Here is a 22002-nt window from a genome sequence, read left to right as displayed (position 1 = left end):
AATTGCACACGCGCACTTTGCAGAGTAGGTGTTCCTTAACGGAAATATGCAAAAGAAAATGCCATTAGGTTCGCACTAGCTTGCGCTTGGCTCTGCCCACCTCCTTGCGTGTTCTGACCGCTATGATTAATTTGCTCCCATTGGAAACGACAGGCTCTGGTCTGTCTTGGGTTAGTTATAAAACATCTTTGCTATAAACGTGGCACTCTAGTTTGTGGTCTGTATGTGAAATAATCCGATTTCATGTCGAACGGTTTGTGCCTAACATAATGTTTGTTTAGATATTATAGGACATGTTTTCAAATTAGAAGAGAAGTTATGTAAGTGTGTCTAGAGGACATTCAATGAACCAGGGCTGTGTTCAGTACATAAAAACACAAGGAGGCTGATGGTAGGATAGAATGGAGTCAAACGTGGTTTCCATACGTTTGATGTGTTTGATACCTTTCCAGGTACTCCATTCCAGCCATTACAATGGGCCCGTCCTCCTATAGCTCCACCCACCATCAAATCAAATTGTATTTGTCACATACACATGGTTAGCAGATGTTAATGCGAGTGTTTGCCGAAATGCTTGTGCTTCTAGTTCCGACCATGCAGTAATATCTAACAAGTAATCTAACCTAACAATTTCACAACAACTACCTTATACACACAAGTGTAAAGGAATGAATAAGAATATGGACATAAAAATATATGAATGAGTGATGGCCGAACGGCATAGGCAAGATGCAGTAGATGGTATAGAGTACAGTATATACATATGAGATGAGTAATGTAGGGTATGTAAACATTATATGAAGTGACATTGTTTAAAGTGGCTAGTGATACATTACATCAAGATGGCAAGATGCAGTAGATGGTAAAGAGTACAGTATATACATATGAGATGAGTAATGTAGGGTATGTAAACATTATATAAAGTGGCATTGTTTAAAGTGGCTAGTGATACATTTATTACATCAATCTTTTCATTATTAAAGTGGCTAGAGATGAGTCAGTATGTTGGCAGCAGCCACTCAATGTTAGTGATGGCTGTTTAACAGTCTGATGTTCTTGAGATAGAAGCTGTTTTTCAGTGTCTCGGTCCCAGCTTTGATGCACCTTCTGGATGATAGCGGGGTGAACAGGCAGTGGCTCGGGTGGTTGTTGTCCTTGATGATCTTTTTGGCCTTTCTGTGACATCGGGTGGTGTAGGTGTCCTGGAGGGCAGGTAGTTTGCCCCCGGTGATGCGTTGTGCAGACCGCATCACCCTCTGGAGAGCCTTATGGTTATGGGCGGAGCAGCTGCTGTACCAGGCGGTGATACAGCCCGACAAGATGCTCTCAATTATGCATCTGTAAAAGTTTGTGAGTGTTTTTGGTGACAAGCCAAATTTCTTCAGCCTCCTGAGGTTGAAGAGGCGCCTTCTTCACCACGCTGTCTGTGTGGGTGGACCATTTCAGTTTGTCCGTGATGTATACGCCGAGGAACTTAAAACGTTCCACCTTCTCCACTACTGTCCCGTCGATGTGGATAGGGGGCTGCTCCCTATGCTGTTTCCTGAAGTCCACGATCATCTCCTTTGTTTTGTTTACATTGAGTGTGAGGTTATTTTCCTGACACCCTCCACTAGAATGTTCACGGAAATGGTGCTGTACTGAATGACCAGTTGAATCACAGGGAGGGGTTGGGTTCTAGCTTCAAAACACACCTCTTCCCTTTAAAGAGTAACTTTAATGAAACCAGATGCTTTAGACTTAGTTATAGTGAAAGACGTCAATTCTGGTCATAATTTTTGCCAGTTTGTTGCAAAAGTTATATATTTTGGTAGTTTAGTAGTAAATCTAGCACCTTTTGCCCCTAGCAGGTCAAATCTACCATTGAAATCGTGATGTGGAGGTGTTCAGAATTAAATACACTCCCTTCTAGATGTGCTGTGTGGTAACGCCCAATGATTTATATACTGCTCAAAAAAATAAAGGGAACACTTAAACAACACAATGTAACTCCAAGTCAATCACACTTCTGTGAAATCAAACTGTACACTTAGGAAGCAACACTGATTGACAATACATTTCACATGCTGTTGTGCAAATGGAATAGACAACAGGTGGAAATTATAGGCAATTAGCAAGACACCCTCAATAAAGGAGTGGTTCTGCAGGTGGTGACCACAGACCACTTCTCAGTTCCTATGCTTCCTGGCGGATGTCTTGGTCACTTTTGAATGCTGGCAGTGCTTTCACTCTAGTGGTAGCATGAGACGGAGTCTACAACCCACACAAGTGGCTCAGGTAGTGCAGCTCATCCAGGATGGCACATCAATGCGAGCCGTGGAAAGAAGGTTTGCTGTGTCTGTCAGCGTAGTGTCCAGAGCATGGAGGCGCTACTAGGAGACAGGCCAGTACATCAGGAGATGTGGAGGAGGCCGTAGGAGGGCAACAACCCAGCAGCAGGACCGCTACCTCCGCCTTTGTGCAAGGAGGAGCAGGAGGAGCACTGCCAGAGCCCTGCAAAATGACCTCCAGCAGGCCACAAATGTGCATGTGTCTGCTCAAACGGTCAGAAACAGACTCCATGAGGGTGGTATGAGGGCCCGACGTCCACAGGTGGGGGTTGTGCTTACAGCCCAACACCGTGCAGGACGTTTGGCATTTGCCAGAGAACACCAAGATTGGCAAATTCGCCACTGGCGCCCTGTGCTCTTCACAGATGAAAGCAGGTTCACACTAAGCACATGTGACAGACGTGACAGTCTGGAGACGCTGTGGAGAACGTTCTGCTGCCTGCAACATCCTCCAGCATGACCGGTTTGGCGGTGGGTCAGTCATGGTGTGGGGTGGCATTTCTTTGGGGGGCCGCACAGCCCTCCATGTGCTCGCCAGAGGTAGCCTGACTGCCATTAGGTACCGAGATGAGATCCTCAGACCCCTTGTGAGACCATATGCTGGTGCGGTTGGCCCTGGGTTCCTCCTAATGCAAGACAATGCTAGACCTCATGTGGCTGGAGTGTGTCAGCAGTTCCTGCAAGAGGAAGGCATTGATGCTATGGACTGGCCCGCCCGTTCCCCAGACCTGAATCCAATTGAGCACATCTGGGACATCATGTCTCGCTCCATCCACCAACGCCACGTTGCACCACAGACTGTCCAGGAGTTGGCGGATGCTTTAGTCCAGGTCTGGGAGGAGATCCCTCAGGAGACCATCCGCCACCTCATCAGGAGCATGCCCAGGCGTTGTAGGGAGGTCATACAGGCACGTGGAGGCCACACACACTACTGAGCCTCATTTTGACTTGTTTTAAGGACATTACATCAAAGTTGGATCAGCCTGTAGTGTGGTTTTCCACTTTAATTTTGAGTGTAACTCCAAATCCAGACCTCCATGGGTTGATAAATTGGATTTCCATTGATTATTTTTGTGTGATTTTGTTGTCAGCACATTCAACTATGTACAGAAAAAAGTATTTAAATAGATTATTTCATTCATTCAGATCTAGGATGTGTTATTTTAGTGTTCCCTTTATTTTTTGAGCAGTATATATTAACTAGATTACTAATACCTTTGTAAAATATATTTTGGAAGCTATAGAAATGAATTTGTTAATGTCTACATTCACTTTTTACGCATTTATTGCAAAGGCCAAATTGAGCACCATGCTGCATCGCCATGCGCTTCCCAAATGTTGTAAGGATGCAGAGGGCTCCATATAGCGTTGTATAGCTCCGCATCGACAAGATTGATTGACTGTAGGTGAGGGCGGGAGGTCCTTTATAAACACAAACTCACTTCCTTGACAACTTCCACCACAACAGCTCTGCGCCGCTCTGTGAAGCACAAGAAGTATGAAAGCCCTGACTTCTGCAGAGGCCGTATCACCGTAAATGCTGCACGGCCAATGCAGACAGCAGATTGACCATGTAGAGCCTTTAAGCAAGCAGCGCGACGTCCTTTACACCCACTTCTAATTATGAAAAATGAAAGCATACCTGTGAGAGGGGATGCCTTGGTAGTGCAGTCGTGGCCAAAGGTTTTGAGTGTGAATGACACAAATATTTGAATGACACAAATATTCATTTTCACAGTCTGCTACCTCAGTTTGTATGATGGCAATTTGCATATACTCCAGAATGTTATGAAGAGTGATCAGATGAATTGCAATTAATTGCAAAGTCCCTCTTTGCCATGCAAATGAACTGAATCTGCAACAACAAAAAATTCCACTGCATTTCAACCCTGCCACAAAAGGACCAGCTGACATCATGTCAGTGATTCTCTGGTTAACACAGGTGTGAGTGTTGACGAGGACAAGGCTGAAGATCACTCTGTCATGCTGATTGAGTTTGAATAACAGACTGAAAGCTTCAAAAGGAGGGTGGTGCTTGGAATCATAGTTCTTCCTCTGTCAACGACGGTTACCTCCAAGGAAACACGTGCCGTCATCATTGCTTTGCACAACAAGGGCTTCACAGGCAAGGATATTGCTGCCAGTAAGATTGCACCTGAATCAACCATTTATCGGATCATCAAGAACTTCAAGGAGAGCGGTTCAATTGTTGTAAGAAGGCTTCAGGGCACCCAAGAAAGTCCAGCAAGCGCCAGGACTGTCTCCTAAAGTTGATTCAGCTGCGGGATCGGGGCACCACCAGTACAGAGCTTGCTCAGGAATGGCAGCAGGCAGGTGTGAGTGCATCTGCACGCACAGTGAGGCGAATATTTTTGGAGAATGGCCTGGTGTCAAGAAGGGCAGCAAAAAAGGCACTTCTCGCCAGGAAAAACATCAGGGACAGACTGATATTCTGCAAAAGGTACAGGGATTGGACTGCTGAGGACTGGGGTAAAGTCATTTACTCTGATGAATCCCCTTTCCGATTGTTTGGGGCATCCGGAAAAAAGCTTGTCCGGAGAAGACAAGGTGAGCGCTACCATCAGTCCTGTGTCATGCCAACAGTAAAGCATCCTGAGACCATTCATGTGTGGGGTTGCTTCTCAGCCAAGGGAGTGGGCTCACTCACAATTTTGCCTAAGAACACAGCCATGAATAAAGAATGGTACCAACACATCCTCCGAGAGCAACTTCTCCCAACCATCCAGGAACAGTTTGGTGACGAACAATGCCTTTTCCAGCATGATGGAGCACCTTGCCATAAGGCAAAAGTGATAACTAAGTGGCTCGGGGAACAAAACATTGATATTTTGGGTCCATGGTCAGGAAACTCCCCAGACCTTAATCCCATTGAGAACTTGTGGTCAAATCCTCAAGAGGCGGGTGGACAAACAAAACCCCACAAATTCTGACAAACTCCAAGCATTGATTATGCAAGAATGGGCTGCCATCAGTCAGGATGTGGCCCAGAAGTTAATTGACAGCATGCCAGGGCGGATTGCAGAGGTCTTGAAAAAGAAGGGTCAACACTGCAAATATTGACTCTTTGCATCAACTTCATGTAATTGTCAATAAAATCCTTTGACACTTATGAAATGCTTGTAATTATACTTCAGTTTTCCATAGTAACATCTGACAAAAATATCTAAAGGCACAGAAGCAGCAAACTTTGTGGAAATTAATATTTGTGCCATTCTCAACTTTTGGCCACGACTGTACACTTCGGTTTATTGGTTTTGGGTACTGTATAAAAACCTATCTGTGAGTTAATTTTACTATTGGAAAAATACATAACGCGTTTTTTTTTTTACCTTTATTTAACTAGGAAAGTTAGTTCAGAACAAATTCTTATTTTCAATGGCAGCCTAGGAACAGTGGGTTAACTGCCTTGTTCAGGGGCAGAACAACAGATTTTAACCTTGTCAACTCGGGGATTTGATCTTCAAGACGATGATCACTTTTCTTCCCAACACAATACCGCAATAAATGTGACATTGCGAATAATTTATTTTGCGGCCTGTAGGGGATTCAAATTTACACCGTAAGTGGCAATAAATGTCAGGATTTAGGCGCCTTATCACAGTGAGCTGTATTTCAGAGCAGTGAGTTCAGAGCTGTATTTCTTAGTGATTCACATACATTTATTATTAGAGCGTGGCAGTGGACTTGTACCTGATCCCCAAAATGTTGGGGATCATTTACACAACCCCAAAAGGAATATTTATGAGCAATTCACCCAACCAAAACTTCTAACCTGAATGCATTTTTTGAAGATTTGAGGGGGTTGGGCAACGACTGAAATTGGGGTCGAGAGTTAACCAAAATACATCAGTCATTGCTTCAAGCCACACCCCGGGACATCCACCAAATGGAGCAAACGTACCTCAAAGTATGTTCAAGAACGTTTGGGGAAAATGTGTCATTCAGTAAATCATTCCACAACGTAGTAAACGTTCAAGGGAACTGAACGCTCCCCAAGCTGCCACAAAGTCATGTTGTGGGTTTTATGGTTGGAGTGTCTGGGAAGAAGTTGGAGTGATTCTCTGTGATCTTTTAAGGAGGAGTCTGGGAGAATCTCAATTGCATTCTCCTCGCGTCCTCTCTCCTCGCCTCCTTCTCAAAACCCATTGGATGAGAAAGTGAGAGGTCGGCAGGAAGAGGATCTATTCTTAGAATGGTGGGAAGGCGGTCATTGTAAATGATCATTTTTATTTTTTTATTTAACCTTTATTTAACTAGGCAAGTCAGTTAAGAACAAATTCTTATTTACAATGACAGCCTACCCCAGCCAAACCCAGACAACGCTGAGCCAATTGTGCGCCACCCTATGGGAATGGAATTAATGGAACTGTATCAAACAAACATATGTAAACCATTACAACGAGCCCGTCCTCCTATAGCTCCTCCCACCAGCCTCCACTGTTCAGAATAGGTCTGGAAATGGACAGATAATTGAATGTGTGAATGTGTGTGTATGTCCTTGGGGTCATTTTTAATGTACTTATTTATTTTCATGGCTAAAATGTAGCCTGCGGTTCTTGGTATCTCCAAAATGCGCATAGACAGCTTGGATCATTAAGTTTGCCGAAGCCAAACAGTGGTAGGCCTGATCAATGACAAGACAGCCTATAGGGAGGTCAGAGACCTAACCGTGTGGTGCAAGGACAACAACCTCTCCCTCAATGTGATCAAGACAAAGAAGATGATTGTGGACTACAGGAAAAGGAGGACCAAACACGTCCCCATTCTCATCGATGGGGCTGTAGTGGAGCAGGTTGAGAGCTTCAAGTTCCTTGGCGTCCACATCACCAACAAACTAACATGGTCCATGCACACCAAGACAGTCATGAAGAGGGCACGACAAAACCTATTCCCCCTCTGGAGACTGAAAATATTGAGTATGGGTTCTCAGATCCTCAAAAGGTTCTACAGCTGCACCATCGAGAGCATCCTAACGGGTTGCATCACTGCCTGGTATGGCAACTGCTCGGCCTCCGACCGCAAGGCACTACAGAGGGTAGTGCATACGGCCCAGTACATCACTGGGGCCAAGCTTCCTGCCATCCAGGACCTCTTTACCAGCCAGTGTCAGAGAAAGGCCCTAAAAATTGTCAAAGACTCCAGCCACCCTAGTCATAGGGGTTGGGTTAAATGCAGAAGACACATTTCAGCTGAAGGCATTCAGTTGTACAACTGTCTTGGTATCCCACTTTCCCTTTCTACCCCCAAGCCATAAAACCCCTGAACATCTAATCAAATGGCTACCCAGACTATTTGCATTGCCCCCCCCCTTTTACGCTGCTGCTACTCTCTGTTATTATCTATGCATAGTCACTTTAATAATTCTACCTACATGTACATATTACCTCAATTACCTCGACTAACCGGTGCCCCCACACATTAACTATGTACCGGTACCCTGTATATAGCTTCGCTATTGTTATTTTACTGCTGCTCTTTAATAATTTGTTACTTTATTTCTTTTTTTTGTTGTATTTTTCTTAAAACTGCATTGTTGGTTAAGGGCTTGTAAGAAAGAATTTCACTGTAAGGTCTGTTGTATTCGGCGCATGTGACAAATCAAATTTGATTTGATATTGCTTAGACCTTTGAGCTGCTCTATCAGTTATTACGGTAACCCACGCCCAAGTCCTTCCCCAACACTTGAATACGGGAGGGGTCTGGTACCACCATTTGCGCCGACAAGCCCTTCTGCCATTGAAAAGTGCTAGTAACGCTACTGCCATTTGGCGCAGTTAAATATTGCTAGTAGCTACATCAATTTGCATAGCGTGGCGTCCTTACAGAATTTCCCATATTTGTCATTTTAAATCGTGTTTCAGTTTAGTATTTTTATACAGATATAAAAATGAGTTCAATTAACGTAAAAAAGCTGAAAGTTAACGAGTTGAAGGACGAGCTGAAAAAGCGTCAGCTGTCGGACAAGGGGCTGAAGGCCGAGTTGATGGACCGGCTGCAGGCCGCGCTTGATGAAGAGGCCCTGGCTGGAGATGATCCCATTGGGCTGGAGGCCGCGGAGGGAGGCAGCTCTGAGGCCGCTGATGATCAAGAGGACATGGGGGAAGACGAAGAAGACGACGAGGATCCGGTCGAAGAAAGCATGGAGGCCAACGAGGAGGAGGAGAATGGAAACGGAGAGGGAGACACCGCCGTAGAATGCGAGGAGAACGCGGCTCAGGAGGACGACGAAATGGGCGAGGTGGAAGATGAAGAAATGGATCCAATGCTGAAGGAAGGTGTAGACGACATGGAGAAAATAACGTTAGACGCAGAGGATGGTGAGCCTGGAGACCAGCCAGCAGAGGGTGAGTCGCTGGTTCCATTTGAAAATCCCTGGACTGGTTGGTTGTCACATGTTTTTGCTATACGGGGTGTTTTCGCGAAGCCGGATTGATGTATATTGATTAGATAGGCTATTGTAGCTAGCAAATTGGGATAATATTATTTAACTTGGTCCTAACGTACTGCATGGAGACTACCATTGGGCTCACGCTTGATGTAATTTTAGCTGAATGGGTGGTTAGCATAGCTAACATAGTTAGCATTCTTTTGTGTAGCTGCTAACTAGAATAGCTAGCTCGCGATTCTAGCGGACGGTGGACAATATTCGGCAGGTGCTGGTTTAGGTAGGCTCGTGGTTCTACATTAACTATATGACTCGGAGTATCCTAAATTCTTATACAAACGGGTTCTCAAACTGGTTCTAGAAACGTAGCTAAAGGCAAGTATTTGAAAACAGTAGTTGGCTAGTTATCTGATTAGATAACACTAGCTGGCTAAGATATTTTGAATGAATGAGCAAGAATTGGCTAGCTAGCTTTTAAGCTAACTAGCTAGTTAGTCGCGAATGCTATTGTGGGGGAAGGGGGTCAATCTAAAATAGTCTGCAGTTGTTTTTCTTGTCTGACTTGTCGCAGTATGCTATTGTATTGACCGCAACATCTGAGACGGGTGGACAAGGGTCTATTTCCCTGACCTTTTTTAATAGTAACTAACCGTAGCTGGGTTATTGTACCCATTTTACTATGTTTAACGTTACATCTCCTCACATATGTCCTCCAATTGTTGGCCGGCTACAATGTAACCAACCTTACTCCCTGGTCAAAGCAGCCTTAGCGTTCTACTGTCTTCCATCACATTCAATGAAAATAATGAGGTCCTAATGGACAAGTAGTTAGTCATCTGTGTGGGCCAACCCTACCACAGCCACAGTGCGACCTATCCTTTCAATAAAGGAGCACCTCATTATATTCTTCTTTTATTTCCAAAGGGGATGCGGACAAAGACACGAATGCTGATCAGAAGAATAAGAAGGGTGTTAAGAGACGCCGGGAGGAACATGGAAGGGGCTACTTTGAATTTATTGAAGAGAACAAATACAGCTGGTAAGGATGGGAGACAAAATGGCCTTTGGTATGTCTGAAGCGCCATCACAGCTATGTGAACTGTATTGGCTTTAAGCGCCAATGCATTAACTAGCAACAAAACCCTCACTTAACTTACTTTTGTCAACATTACTTAAGATTCATACATGTTTGAATTGAGGGTTATCCCTGGCTTTTAAATTAACCTTACCATTTAACCCATGCAGTGACCACGTGCACCCCTAAATGGACTGCATAATGTAGTAGAGAAATGAACAGTAATGTTCTATTGTTCCCCATTCGTTCTCTTTGTGCAGGAAGGTTTACTGTGTACACTGACAAGGTGACGCAACACTGCTAAAAAAAGAAACGCATGAGAGAGTAGGGGGGGGGGGTTTGCGTAAGGGCACAAGGATGTAGAACTTTTTTCTGGACTCTCGAGTTGCAGATTGGTACTCTCCACGGACTGCTCATTGTTCCTGCTCGCATAGTATTCTTTTCTGATTGTCTCTCTCTCCACTTTGTCGTCATTTTATTCAGTGTGGTTGATGTTTTTTTTTTTACAGGAATGCTTTCTCTCCGTACAGTCACACTGTGCATCATGGACTCGTTTCCAGGGTACTTAAAAGTACTTCAAATGGAGATTCCCATTGAGCTTTTTAGTCCAAGACTAGGCTTGATCTGTCTGGGAAACCACCTCCATGTTTATCTGGATCGCTATTTGTTTTTTTCATTGACCAAGTGGACTGTTATCTTGTCATCAGAATGTCACTCTAGCCCAGGTTTCTTCAACCCTGTTCCTGGAGAGCTACCCTCCTGTAGGTTTTCATTTTAACCCCAGTTGTAACTAACCTGATTCAGTTTATCAACCAGCTAATTATTTGAATCAGGTGCGCTAGTTAAGGGTTGTACTGAATTTACAGGACAGTAGCTCTCCAGGAACAGGTTTGGAGAGCCCTGCTTTGACTGATGTAAACTAAGAAACCATTGACTGTGCAGCAGAGGCCTTAGTAGCTGTTGGCTAAATCAATCATGGAATCTCCATCGCACCACCCTGGATGACCTCTGGGAAGACTATATGATCCTTGGTCTGACTAATGTTTAGATAAGCCAAAGATGGTGCAATTAGGGGTTTCCTGACTACATATATTGACAGGTCTAGTATGGAGAGAAAAAGGTGCAAACAAATTTACCCGCTCACTACTGTCAGTCGTTCTGGGTAAGAGTGTCAGCTAAATGACTAAAATGTAAATGAAGTGGCCATTTGTATCTAAGCACAGTGCATTTGAGGACAGTAAAATTACCCCCCCCCCCACACACACACACACACACACACACGACTATCTCTTGTTCTAATTGGTGCAAAGACTCACATTTACTATCAATGCTGCATTATGGTGTTTCTCTTCCTGTGCCTGAGGCAGGGTTTAATCCCGAGGCAGTGTTTAATCCTGCAAAGGCTTCCGTCTACATTCTGTGGACAGACATTTATCCTCATGTTGTAATCCTCGCCAGTGTAAATATTTGTAGGCTAGTTTTATAAACACAACTCTTCCCCTGGGAAACGGCTTGATTCTGTTTCTGAATTCCTTCAAGTTTCTAAGTCGGTGTAGCACAATATTCAGCTTATCACTACAGTCCCTAGAGTACAGTTGAAGCCCCTCTAGGTTATGTGGAACTAGCTTGTTTGCCTCTCTGTTCCACGACCATGAGGCTGCAGCTTTGACCTTTTAGTGAGAGCAGCTCCACACAGTTAAATACATCCAGCAGCCTTTTATCCTTCCTGACCCTACCAGGAGTCTCCTACGCCATAAACATTTTCTGCACACAACAAGGCCTATTGGCTATTAAGGCTTTTTATAATAACAAATATAGCCCCTAGGACTAGTTAAAAATATATATTTATTTAATAATAATTCTCCATTGCTCTGAGGCATCAGTGGACCACTGCAGGTATGTATTTCTCTTGTCGTGATTTCTTTAAAAAAACACCGGACCCCAGAAGCGTAAATGTTGTTCTATTTCCGCCCATAGTCTTGTTGACTCTTTCCATTGATGCCCTCTTCTTCAGAGAGGTCATCCCAACCGAATGGCCACCCTGGTAGGGCATTCTGGTTCCGTACGACAGGTTCTAATTCTCTGACATTGTTACTGACTGGCTGTGTTCTCTTTCAGGTCTAGTCTCAAGTCTCCACTGCCACCCCTGGAAGAGGAAGATGAAGAGTTTGACGATACAACAGTCTGTCTGGACAACTGTGAGTGATGTTTGGTGTATAGTGTGGCCGACAGTGCTGTGTTTATTTAATCACTCTACAAACGCTTGCTCAGAAACAATAGCTCCACCTCGCTGTCTGTTTGCTATGTTGTTCAATATTCTCACGTCTCTTCTAGTGCATAGAAATACGGCTTAAAGACCGATGTGTGATGGGACACCCTATATGTCATGTCAGGGGACTGAGAAGATAACTGAATAATTGATGCGTTTGTTTCTTTGTCCTCAGATAACTGCGACCTGCACTTCAAGGTGTCCCGGGACCGGTACAGCGCGTCCTCTCTCACCATGGAGAGCTTTGCCTACCTTTGGTCTGGGGGCAGGGCCTCGTACGGCCTGACCCAGGGCAAGGCCTGTTACGAGATGAAGGTAAGGAGAAACACTGCTTCTCTTGTCTAGCACAGTTGTCATTTCATTAGGAATTGTGAATTCGTAACGTTTTGACCTCGGAAACACAATCATTTGTCTCCATTTTATAATATAAATGCGCCATCAGATTTTATCACCTGGTTGTGCCCTCAAATTGCTACTTATTTATTTATTTGACCTTTATTTAACCTGGTAGGCCAGTTGGCAACAAGTTCTCATTTACAACTGTCCTGGCCAAGATAAAGCAAAGCAGTGTGACAAAAACAGTTACACATAAACAAACGTACTGTCAATAACACAATAGAAAAATGAATGTACAGTGTGTGCAAATGTAGGGAGGTAAGGCAATAAATAGGCCATAGAGGTGAAATAATCACTATTTAGCATTAACTTAAAAAAAAAAAAAGGCCATCATACTAACATTACCAATGTAATATTGTGGTTCTAGTTAACTGAGAAGATTCCAGTGAAGCACATCTTCAGTAAGAACATGGAGGTCCATGAGGTCCAGGTTGGATGGTCCCTGGCTACTGGCAGTCTGCTCCTCGGTCAGTATTATCAATGTTTTTTTTCTCCAAAAATAGAATGGTTCTTATTGAGTGTTGGCGCTCTCTAAAGACTGTTAGGAAGCATGACATGTAACTGGAAATGATATAGCCTGTTTCAGTTGTAGTTTGCAAGGCGACTATGGAGTGAGTGCAGAAACACTGAAATCCAGAAATAATTGAATGATAAAATTCAAATTCTCTACTTTTAGTTTCCTGAACCAGTCAACTGTGTATCATGTCTGATGTGAGTTGTATTGTCATTGCAGGTGAGGAGGAGCATTCTTATGCCTACTCTGGCAAAGGCAAGAAGACTACCAACTGCGTGACTGAAGATTTTGGAGAGACATACGATGAGAATGACGTTATCTGCTGCTTCATCGTAAGTAGCCTGCCTTCATTTATCCGTAATAGTTGCCATAATGTAATAATCTCAAAATGGACAGGCCAATTTTTAAATTAATATTCAGACTTTCTGTGATGTCAAGAATTCCTCATCAATGAGGCAAACACACACAAAATATTTATATGAAAACATGATTTGTCTGCCTGTTTATAAAGTAAAACATTTCCACCTAAACCGGTTTGATGACTTCCTTGTTGGTACCTAACATTTTGACCTGTCAATGTTCCATTGAAACTACAAGCTTAAAATACATATATTTAGGTAAAATTATTTTCTATTGCAGAACTTTGAGGGCGAGGAGGTGGAGATTTCCTTTTCTAAGAATGGTAAGGAGCCAGTTGTGGCCTTCCAGGTCAGTAAGGAGTCCCTGGCAGGGAGAGCTCTCTTCCCCCACGTCATCTGCCACAACTGTTCCGTGGAGTTCAACTTTGGCCAAATGGAAACGCCCTACTTCCCCCAGCCAGAGGGCTACACCTTCCTGCAGCAGGTCGCCATGGACGACCGTGTCCGCGGACCCAAGGGACCCAACACCAAGAAGGAGTGTGAGGTAACTATGGGAACCCATAATGTCACTGGCAGTGACTTGATTGAGACAAAGGCCTCCATAGCAATGGGATCTATCCTTGGGTTCAACCAATATTTCTGAATAAACGGCTAGCAAAATGTATCAGATAAAAAAAAAAAACTAAAAAACATTCAGAGCGACTTTTTCTCACTTGTATTTGCATAACTCCTTCTACCATTGTTACTGATCGGTTGTGTATATGTGTGTTGTTTTAGGTGATTGCTATGGTAGGACTGCCCGGCTCAGGAAAGACCACCTGGGTGAACAAGCACATCCAGGAGAACCCTGGGAAATATTACATCCTGGGCAGCGACACCATTGTGGAGAAGATGATGGTCAGTGTTATACTGACTCATAGTGTTTGGAGCCTCCAGTATTTTAGAATGTGTTCTCTCTGCACTCTTCTGAGAATGAGGTTCTAGTTCTGTCAATTTAGTTTGTGAAATTAACTTCCAGTCCTATCCAATGTTCCCTAAAAAACATTTAGGCACTGAACAAATTTCAGGTCTGAGCGCGAACTTGAATGTTGTGAAAATTCTTTGCAACTTCAGCGAGTGTTTACTGTGATCACTGAGGCTGTACCTGCTTTAAGTTAGTTTCAGACAGTGGTCAAGTAGGCTACTATAGCTATTTCATTATAATGTAGACCAGAGTGGCCAACCATCAAAAACAATGTAGAGAATGCATCCATAACATTTTAACATGGAAATAACTGTTCAATCATTCAGCCTACATTAACCTGTTTATCCACTTGTCTATCAGACAAGGTGACTGAAGGTTGTTTGATGCAAGCAACCACTTTACAAATAAAATTCATTATTAATCCCATACCATTATTGATCCCATACCAGACAAATTGTGATACCCTCTGCCTATTGGCTACATAGATTATTCAAACCTGTTTCAATACAACACTGCCCTTTAAGACAAAGACGTATACGTGTTTTGTTCTCTTCAAATCAAATGTATTTATATAGCCCTTCTTACATCAGCTGATATGTCAAAGTGCTGTACAGAAACCCAGCCTAAAACCCCAAACAGCAAGCAATGCAGGTGTAGAAGCACGTAGGGTGCAATCACTCCACCATTGCTGACTACAAATGATCTATAACTGGGCGAATAACTCACTAACTAGCAAAGGATGTGAACAAAATGTTCATACGTGGCTACGTGCAGCTCTCACTGATCTCAAAACAAGCGCATCTACTCACGACCACTCATGCTGTAAACGCAGTCCAGCTCAAAGTGAGTGGCACAGATCCATATGTGGCAATGGTCTATTTGCCTATAGGCCTACTGCAGCTCTGATTTGTTATGCTGCACTGGTTTGTGTAGTGGTTTGATTCGTGCATGTCAATACAATAGAATCCTACTCCGATGCGTTCTGCCTACAACAAAGTCTCTTGCGTAGTTAGTTTTGCATACCAAGTCTTGCATAGTTCATTTTGTTTCTGTATGCTGCTTTGAAAGTGACTTGCATTGATTTGAACACAATTCCCAAAGTAAAGGAATAGGTTGATAGTGTTAACTAAGGGGGAGAACTCTGAACTTCACTCAAATTTCTAATCCCGTGCTTCTCTGTGCGGGCTGATATTTCTTCTGCGTGGCAGTCCTGGGGGAGCTGCGCACAGCTTAGAGGGAACATTGGTCTGATCCTAATGGTTCTATAAGCAGTCCCTGGTCATTTGACACCGTAGGCCTATAACCTGTCCTATGTATATATGGTATCTTGTGGCACAGCTATTCATTTTTCTCTATGTAGATTGGCAGCTTGAAGCGTCAGGCGAAGGACACAACTAAGCTCACGGCCATTTCCCAGCGTGCTCCTCTCTTCCTGGGCAAGTTCATTGAGATCGCTGCTCGGAAGAAGAGGAACTATATCCTGGACCACGTAAGACTTCATATTCTATACAATCACAGCCAATGATTTCATACACGTTAAACTGACCTTTTTAGTCCGTCTTATTGTGAATAAAGTATTAATCTTTGATTAAACATGGAACATGAGACGTAGGCTAGTATGAGCCGTAGTCTAGCACTGGCCTATATAAAGTGCCAACAAAGCAGCCCAAATCCTTTTTATTTATACTCCCACGATCAGTCAACATTATTAGTAATTTCCCCCATCCTTCCTCTCCCCAGACCAACCTGTCTGCCCCGGGCCAGAAGAGGAAGATGTGTCTGTTTGCTGGGTACCAGCGGAAGGCTGTGGTGGTCTGCCCCTCAGACGACGACTACAAGGAGAGGGCCCAGAAGAAGGCAGAGAGCGATGGCAAAGACGTGCCCGAGCATGCTCTCCTCAAAATGAAAGGTAATGACGTGAGCTACTATACTAATAAAAGTAGACTTGCCTTCTGTGCTAAAAGCTGGCTATCGTTATCACTAATCCAGAAGCCTTCAGAAAGTTGTAGTAATACGGTAAGGACACGCACACCCAGATTTTAACCTCCCAAAAAACAGACTCGTTTTGTTTTCATATAAGCATGGCTAGCCCCTCGACGCTTTGCCCAGTCGTGGCTGTCTGTGTCACAAGTGGCCACATCAGGATGGGCAGAGTGACCCTCCTAAACTCTGGGTCAGGGGCACTGCCTCTGGACCTGGTGGGAAGAACACAGCGCTTTCCATGATCCTTCATCACTACAAATCTAGTTTTGTTATGGTGGACATCATAAGCTATTATTCATATGCTAGTCTTTCATTGGGGCTGTTATTTTGACCATCATTTAATGGCTCTCTTCCCGTATAGGATTCTTCACCCTGCCAGAGGAGGGCGACAGCTTCGCTGAGGTGAGCTACGCTGAGCTGCAGAAGGAGGAGTCCTCCAAGCTAGTGGAGCAATACAAGGAGGAGAGCAAGGCGGCCCTGCCGGCTGAGAAGAAGCCCAACCAGGGGGCCTTGACCCCCAATAGAGGTGTTGTCCGGGGCGGAGGCAGAGGCAAGAACCAGTTCAACCGCGGAGGAGGACCCGGCCAGAGAGGAGTTGTACGAGGAGGCTTCCAACAGAGGGGCAACTTCAGAGGAGGTGGGTTGTTGGCCATATTGGTCAGATTAAGGATTTGCATGGCAGGTTTTGATCCAGTTTTAGCCTCGCAACCAATTGCTAAAATGTTTGTTGTTTTGTGTGCACTGATCTGGTAGAACTGGAAAGGTGAGGTCCAATCAAACCACTTTTTCCAATCAAAGGCTTCTGCCCTTTCACTTTAATTTCTCCTGTAATTATTGAGTAGAAGAGAAATGGCTTCCTAATCATTAAATATGCACTGCCGGTCTAATGTGTGTGTCCAACATGTCTGCCCCCACCCAGCTCCAGGTCCACGTGGTGGGTTCACTCGCCCCCCTCGAGGCTTCATGCCCCCTCCAGCCTTCAGAGGTGGATTTGCCAACCGGGGCAACTTCAACAGGGGCGGCGGCCTCATGGCCCCCCAGCGAGGGACCCCAAGAGGAGGACCAATTAGGGGCAACATGGGCTACAGGGGTGGAGCCATGAACAGAGGTGGAGCCAACATGAGCCGGGGAGGTGGAGCCAACATGAGCCGGGGAGGTGGAGCCAACATGAGCCGGGGAGGTGGAGCCAACATGAGCCGGGGAGGTGGAGCCAACATGAGCCGGGGAGGTGGGGCCAACATGAGCCGGGGAGGTGGGGCCAACATGAGCCGGGGAGGTGGGGCCAACATGAGCCGGGGAGGTGGGGCCAACATGAGCCGGGGAGGTGGGGCCAACATGAGCCGGGGAGGTGGGGCCAACATGAGCCGGGGAGGTGGAGCCAACAGGGTCAACTTTAACCAGGTGAGTTGGGTCGACGCAGTGGAGAAATACAAGTTGGTCCTGCTTTATTTGAATATTCCCCTATAGAGGGTGTGTAGATGCTCAAACGATCAACTGCAACTTGTTGATATTAGCAACTTGCTAGGATTAGGATTGGTGGATAGTTGAACATTTTATAAACCATCTTTAGGAGACTATCTAAATAGTGTTATAAAAAGTTAATGTTACTGTAGTGAATTGAATAGGGAGATATTAATAAGTGTGTTCTCTCTCCCCAGGGGTTCCAGCCCAGAGGAGGCAGCAGCCGTGGAAACTTTGGCAACAAGAGCAGCGGGTTTGGTGATGGCAGGAATGCTGGAGGTCGTGGTGGCGGGTTTGGGGACAGTAGAAACTCTGGAGGACGTGGCGGAGGATTTGGAGACAACAGGAACGCTGGTGGACGTGGCAGGGGATTTGGGGACAGCAGGAACGCTGGAGGACGTGGAGGCTTTGGATTCGGCATGGACAAGGCTCAGGCCTTCAACCAGAGCTGGCAGCAAGGGGTGAGTCTCCATTTGAGGTCGAAGGGCAAATCCTAATTTGTTAGCCTTGTACTACAATTGATACCATTGACTTTGCTGGTAACTGTTTTGAGGGAAAATGTACGTGCTGTGACTGGTTCTCACCTAGTTACACTACAAAAGTATGTGGACACCTGCTCGTTGAACATGTCATTCCAAAATCATGGGCATTGATATGGAGTTGGTCCCCCCCTTTGCTGCTATAATAGCCTCCACTCTTCTGGGAAGGCTTTCCACTAGATGTTGGAACATTGCTGCGGGGCCTTGCTTTCATTCAGCCACGAGCGTTAGTGAGGTCGGGGACTCATGTTGGACGATTAGGCCTGGCTCACAGTCGGCATTCCAATTAATACTAAAGGTTTCCGAGGGGATTGAGGTCTGTGCTCTGCGCAGGCCACTCAAGTTCTTCTACACTGATCTTAACAAAACATTTCTGTATGGACCTCGCTTTGTGCACGGAGGCATTGTCATGCTGAAACAGGAAAGGGCCTTCCCCAAACTGTTGCCACAAACTCAGAGGCCTAGCCCGAACCATGTAAAATGGCCCCAGACAAGTATTCCTCATCCAACAGACGTTACAGTTTGCAGTATGCATTCGGGCAGGTAGTGTTCTCCTAGCATCCGCCAAACCCAGATTCGTCCGTCAGACTGCTAGATGGTGATCCGTGATTCATCACTCCAGAGAATGCATTTCCACTGCTCCAGAGTCCAATGTCTTTACACCACTCCAGCTGATGCTTGGCATTGCACATGCATTTAGGCTTGTGTGCAGCACCTCGGCCATGGAAACCCATTTCATGAAGCTCCCGACAAACAGTTCTTGTGCTGACGTTGCTTCCAGAGGCAGTTTTGGAACTTGGTGATGAGTGTTTCAATCGAGGAGCTTGTGTGGCCTACCACTTCGCTGCTGAGCCATTGTTGCTCCTAGATGTTTCCTCTTCACAATAACAGCACTCGGTTGACAGGGGCGGCTCTAGCAGGGCAGACATTTGCCGTGTGTTTTTTAAATTTTATTTATTTTAGTCTATTTATTTCTGTCTGCGTCTAACTCCCTGTATCTCTGTCCCCAGTTATGGAACCAGAAGCCATGGAGACAGCAGTATCAGCCAGGATACTATTAAAGACTTTCTGATCAAAAGGACTGGTGGAAAATAATGGAAACCCACCACTAGCCACAGACGTCCGTCTCGCCCACCACCTGTTTTTTTTTTTTTCTAGAACCAACTTTTAAATTAAAAACAAAAAATACGACAAGACTATGGAGCAACATTCCACATGAGGAAAGGAGTCTCTTTGAAGCTTTATGGGTTTTTTCATTTGGTTTTGTACATTTTATGATATTTTTCCAAATTTTAAAGAAATCCCATGCTTTTAAAAATCCCGTGTTTGAGAAATATACCACAACATTTTTGCTCTGCTTCAGTGACATGTTTGAAAGATTTTCATGGTTGTGCTTTTTCTTTTCTTTTTCTTTTTTTACTAAATGTAAATATTGTTTGTTGTATAAGGAGTGAGAACACTTACTACTAACTGAAAGGAACCATCTTTTGAGGCATGGTAGCAATATTATTGTTAGTGATTGTATATGTAGTCCGTAAGCAACAAACAGTTATTTCGCGTCAAACGCCATTATTAGATTTGTCTATTGTTATTTTTCATTATAACGTCAAGCATGTAATCTAAACTCCATAGATCTACAATAAACAACATATTTGCTTTTTTACAAACTTCTATGGCCTATGACTTTTAATTGAGTTCAAAGGTTACCTAAAGTACCTTTTGAATGGGCATTGGCCTGGTTTGCTACTTCAAACAACGACATCCGCCCTCATCTCACCACAGTTGGCGCTTCACATTATGATGTAATTCATCCATCGTTGATGCACAACTAGTTTCTTTTCATCTTCGATGATAGTTTATTCCTATTGAGTATCTTTTGCAAGGGCGACTAGGGGTGTATTTCCTAGGGGGCAAATTAAATGGGGAGGGACCTATAGAAACCGGAGTTCTTCCAATAGAAACTAGTTTTTCGTTGCAAAAGTTTTCCGTTTTTGATGACACCCCTGTTCATCTGGATGCATTGTACTTTAAATAACTATTTGAGCAAAGTCATTTCTATAGGACTGTTGTTTCCGTAGGATATTGGAAGCCATTTTAGCACTACATTATGCCTTTTTGATATTGTCATTTTGTGATTTGTATATGTCTTGATATTTAGGGCACGTTACTGATTGTGGAACCTGACGAGGCTTGCTTCTCGGGTGTAGATTGAAGTGTGCTTCCTTTTTTTAATTTAATTTTTCCATACGTTTATTTGATGTTGTGGCATTTTTATAACCTGGTTAAGCTTTGATTGCTGCGTTGTAAATAAGACTACACATTAGGCTAGTCCTACATGACCAAACAAAACATTTTCCCATTGTTTACGTTTAATGTTCTGTGCTATTTGAACCTAGCCTGAGTGCCAGTCTGTGCTATCATGCCAACTCCTTGTCACTCATTGTCAATGGGAGATGGCAAGAGCACAAACATCTGGGGCCATGCTAATTTAAACCACTGTTTTAATGGAAGAGTATAAATTATGTGGCTGGTTTAGCACATGTTCAACACTCAGTTGTATGCTGTATTGAAAATGGGTGGTGGTAAAAACTACAGCAGTTTGCATTTACACCAGCAAATAAAGGGCTACGTAATGTCAGTGTATACCCACCAATACCCTCACTGATACTAGATGTGAGCGACATTCAAACATTCAAAACTCTCCTTCTGTAGTGTGTGTGTGTAATGGAGGTTCCAGAGACCTGAAGACTTGCGTTAACTCCCGAATGCTACTGCGTTGGCTTAAGATCAGTGGGCTAACAGTCTTGTCACAGATGATCCAGGTTCAAACCAAGTCAGTCAAATGGTTAAGTTGTGTGAACCCTCTGATCAAATGAATTGGTGGCGGTGTAGCTGGACAATGGCAGCTCTTACATTTAACCTCATACAGCTCAGGCCGAGTAGCCTACCAGCAGTGTTAAAGTGATGTGTGTTCCACTATAATAACATTGTGTTTCTAGATCACTGAAAACAAACAATTGTATTGCGAGTCCATTTTGTGATTGTTTCATTAGCTTATTTAACATTTTCTGAACATGGTGTACTGTATATAGTTGACCACCTTTTTTCTTCTCCATCATTCCAAATTGTATGGATGACCATGAACTGATTTCCGTTATGCTTCGTGATAATGCAAGTGAAAAATAACTCAACCAAACAGATACATTTTTCATTAAAGTAATTTGTTTCAGCAATGTGTATTACTTAACTGAGTACTATTCAATTTAATATACTCATTAAGTTGTAGGTAACTTTTGGCTTATCTCCCTGCTGAGATCTCTTTTTATTGAATTTTTTTTTGATATTTTGTGTTTCAGTTATGTTTTTTAAGTATATTTTTTTATTGTACAAACTAGAGATTCTCCCTCAATCTCCAAGGGGAGGTTTCCCGGACATAGTTAATCCTAGTTCTGGACTAAAAATATCAATTTAGAATCTCTCCATTAAAAGTACTTTTTAGTCCAAGATCAGGCTTAATCGGTGACTGAGAAACCTGCCCTAAAGGTTAACTTTATATCTGAACGTGATGTAAAAGGAAACCTAGCTGCCTATTGCTGCTGAATCTAACATTTCAGAAGTCTGGATGACACCAGCTGCTTTTCCAAACCAGGAGCACACAACAGGGTGCCTGGGATTGTCTCTTGGTATTGACTTCGAGATGTGTACC

At 44.0% G+C, this 22002-nt stretch overlaps 1 protein-coding gene across 1 annotated transcript; it reads left to right on the top strand.

Moving 5' to 3' along the window:
• Window positions 1-8068: 8068 nt before the first annotated feature.
• On the top strand, window positions 8069-21529 carry LOC115167048 (heterogeneous nuclear ribonucleoprotein U). The gene is made up of 14 exons (XM_029721128.1): window positions 8069-8695; window positions 9661-9775; window positions 11930-12009; window positions 12256-12395; window positions 12844-12943; window positions 13210-13322; window positions 13630-13893; window positions 14127-14246; window positions 15674-15802; window positions 16054-16222; window positions 16658-16933; window positions 17216-17697; window positions 17955-18218; window positions 19307-21529. The coding sequence occupies exons 1-14, from the start codon at window positions 8239-8241 to the stop codon at window positions 19355-19357; spliced, it is 2760 nt and encodes a 919-aa protein (XP_029576988.1). The 5' UTR covers window positions 8069-8238; the 3' UTR covers window positions 19358-21529.
• Window positions 21530-22002: the final 473 nt, after the last annotated feature.

The sequence above is a fragment of the Salmo trutta genome, chromosome 1 (genome assembly GCF_901001165.1).
Source record: "Salmo trutta chromosome 1, fSalTru1.1, whole genome shotgun sequence".
NCBI lineage: Eukaryota > Metazoa > Chordata > Actinopteri > Salmoniformes > Salmonidae > Salmo > Salmo trutta.
The sequence above is the reverse complement of the archived record's forward strand: the minus strand, read 5'-3'. Positions and strand labels throughout refer to the sequence as shown.

Bases quoted from the DNA above. Each gene is read 5' to 3' on its own strand.
- LOC115167048 (XM_029721128.1), top strand. From the start codon at position 8,239: ATGAGTTCAATTAACGTAAAAAAGCTGAAAGTTAACGAGTTGAAGGAC. The intron at 8,696-9,660 runs GTGAGTCGCTGG...TTATTTCCAAAG, and splicing joins TGGAGACCAGCCAGCAGAGG to GGGATGCGGACAAAGACACG. The intron at 16,934-17,215 runs GTGGGTTGTTGG...GCCCCCACCCAG, and splicing joins GAGGGGCAACTTCAGAGGAG to CTCCAGGTCCACGTGGTGGG.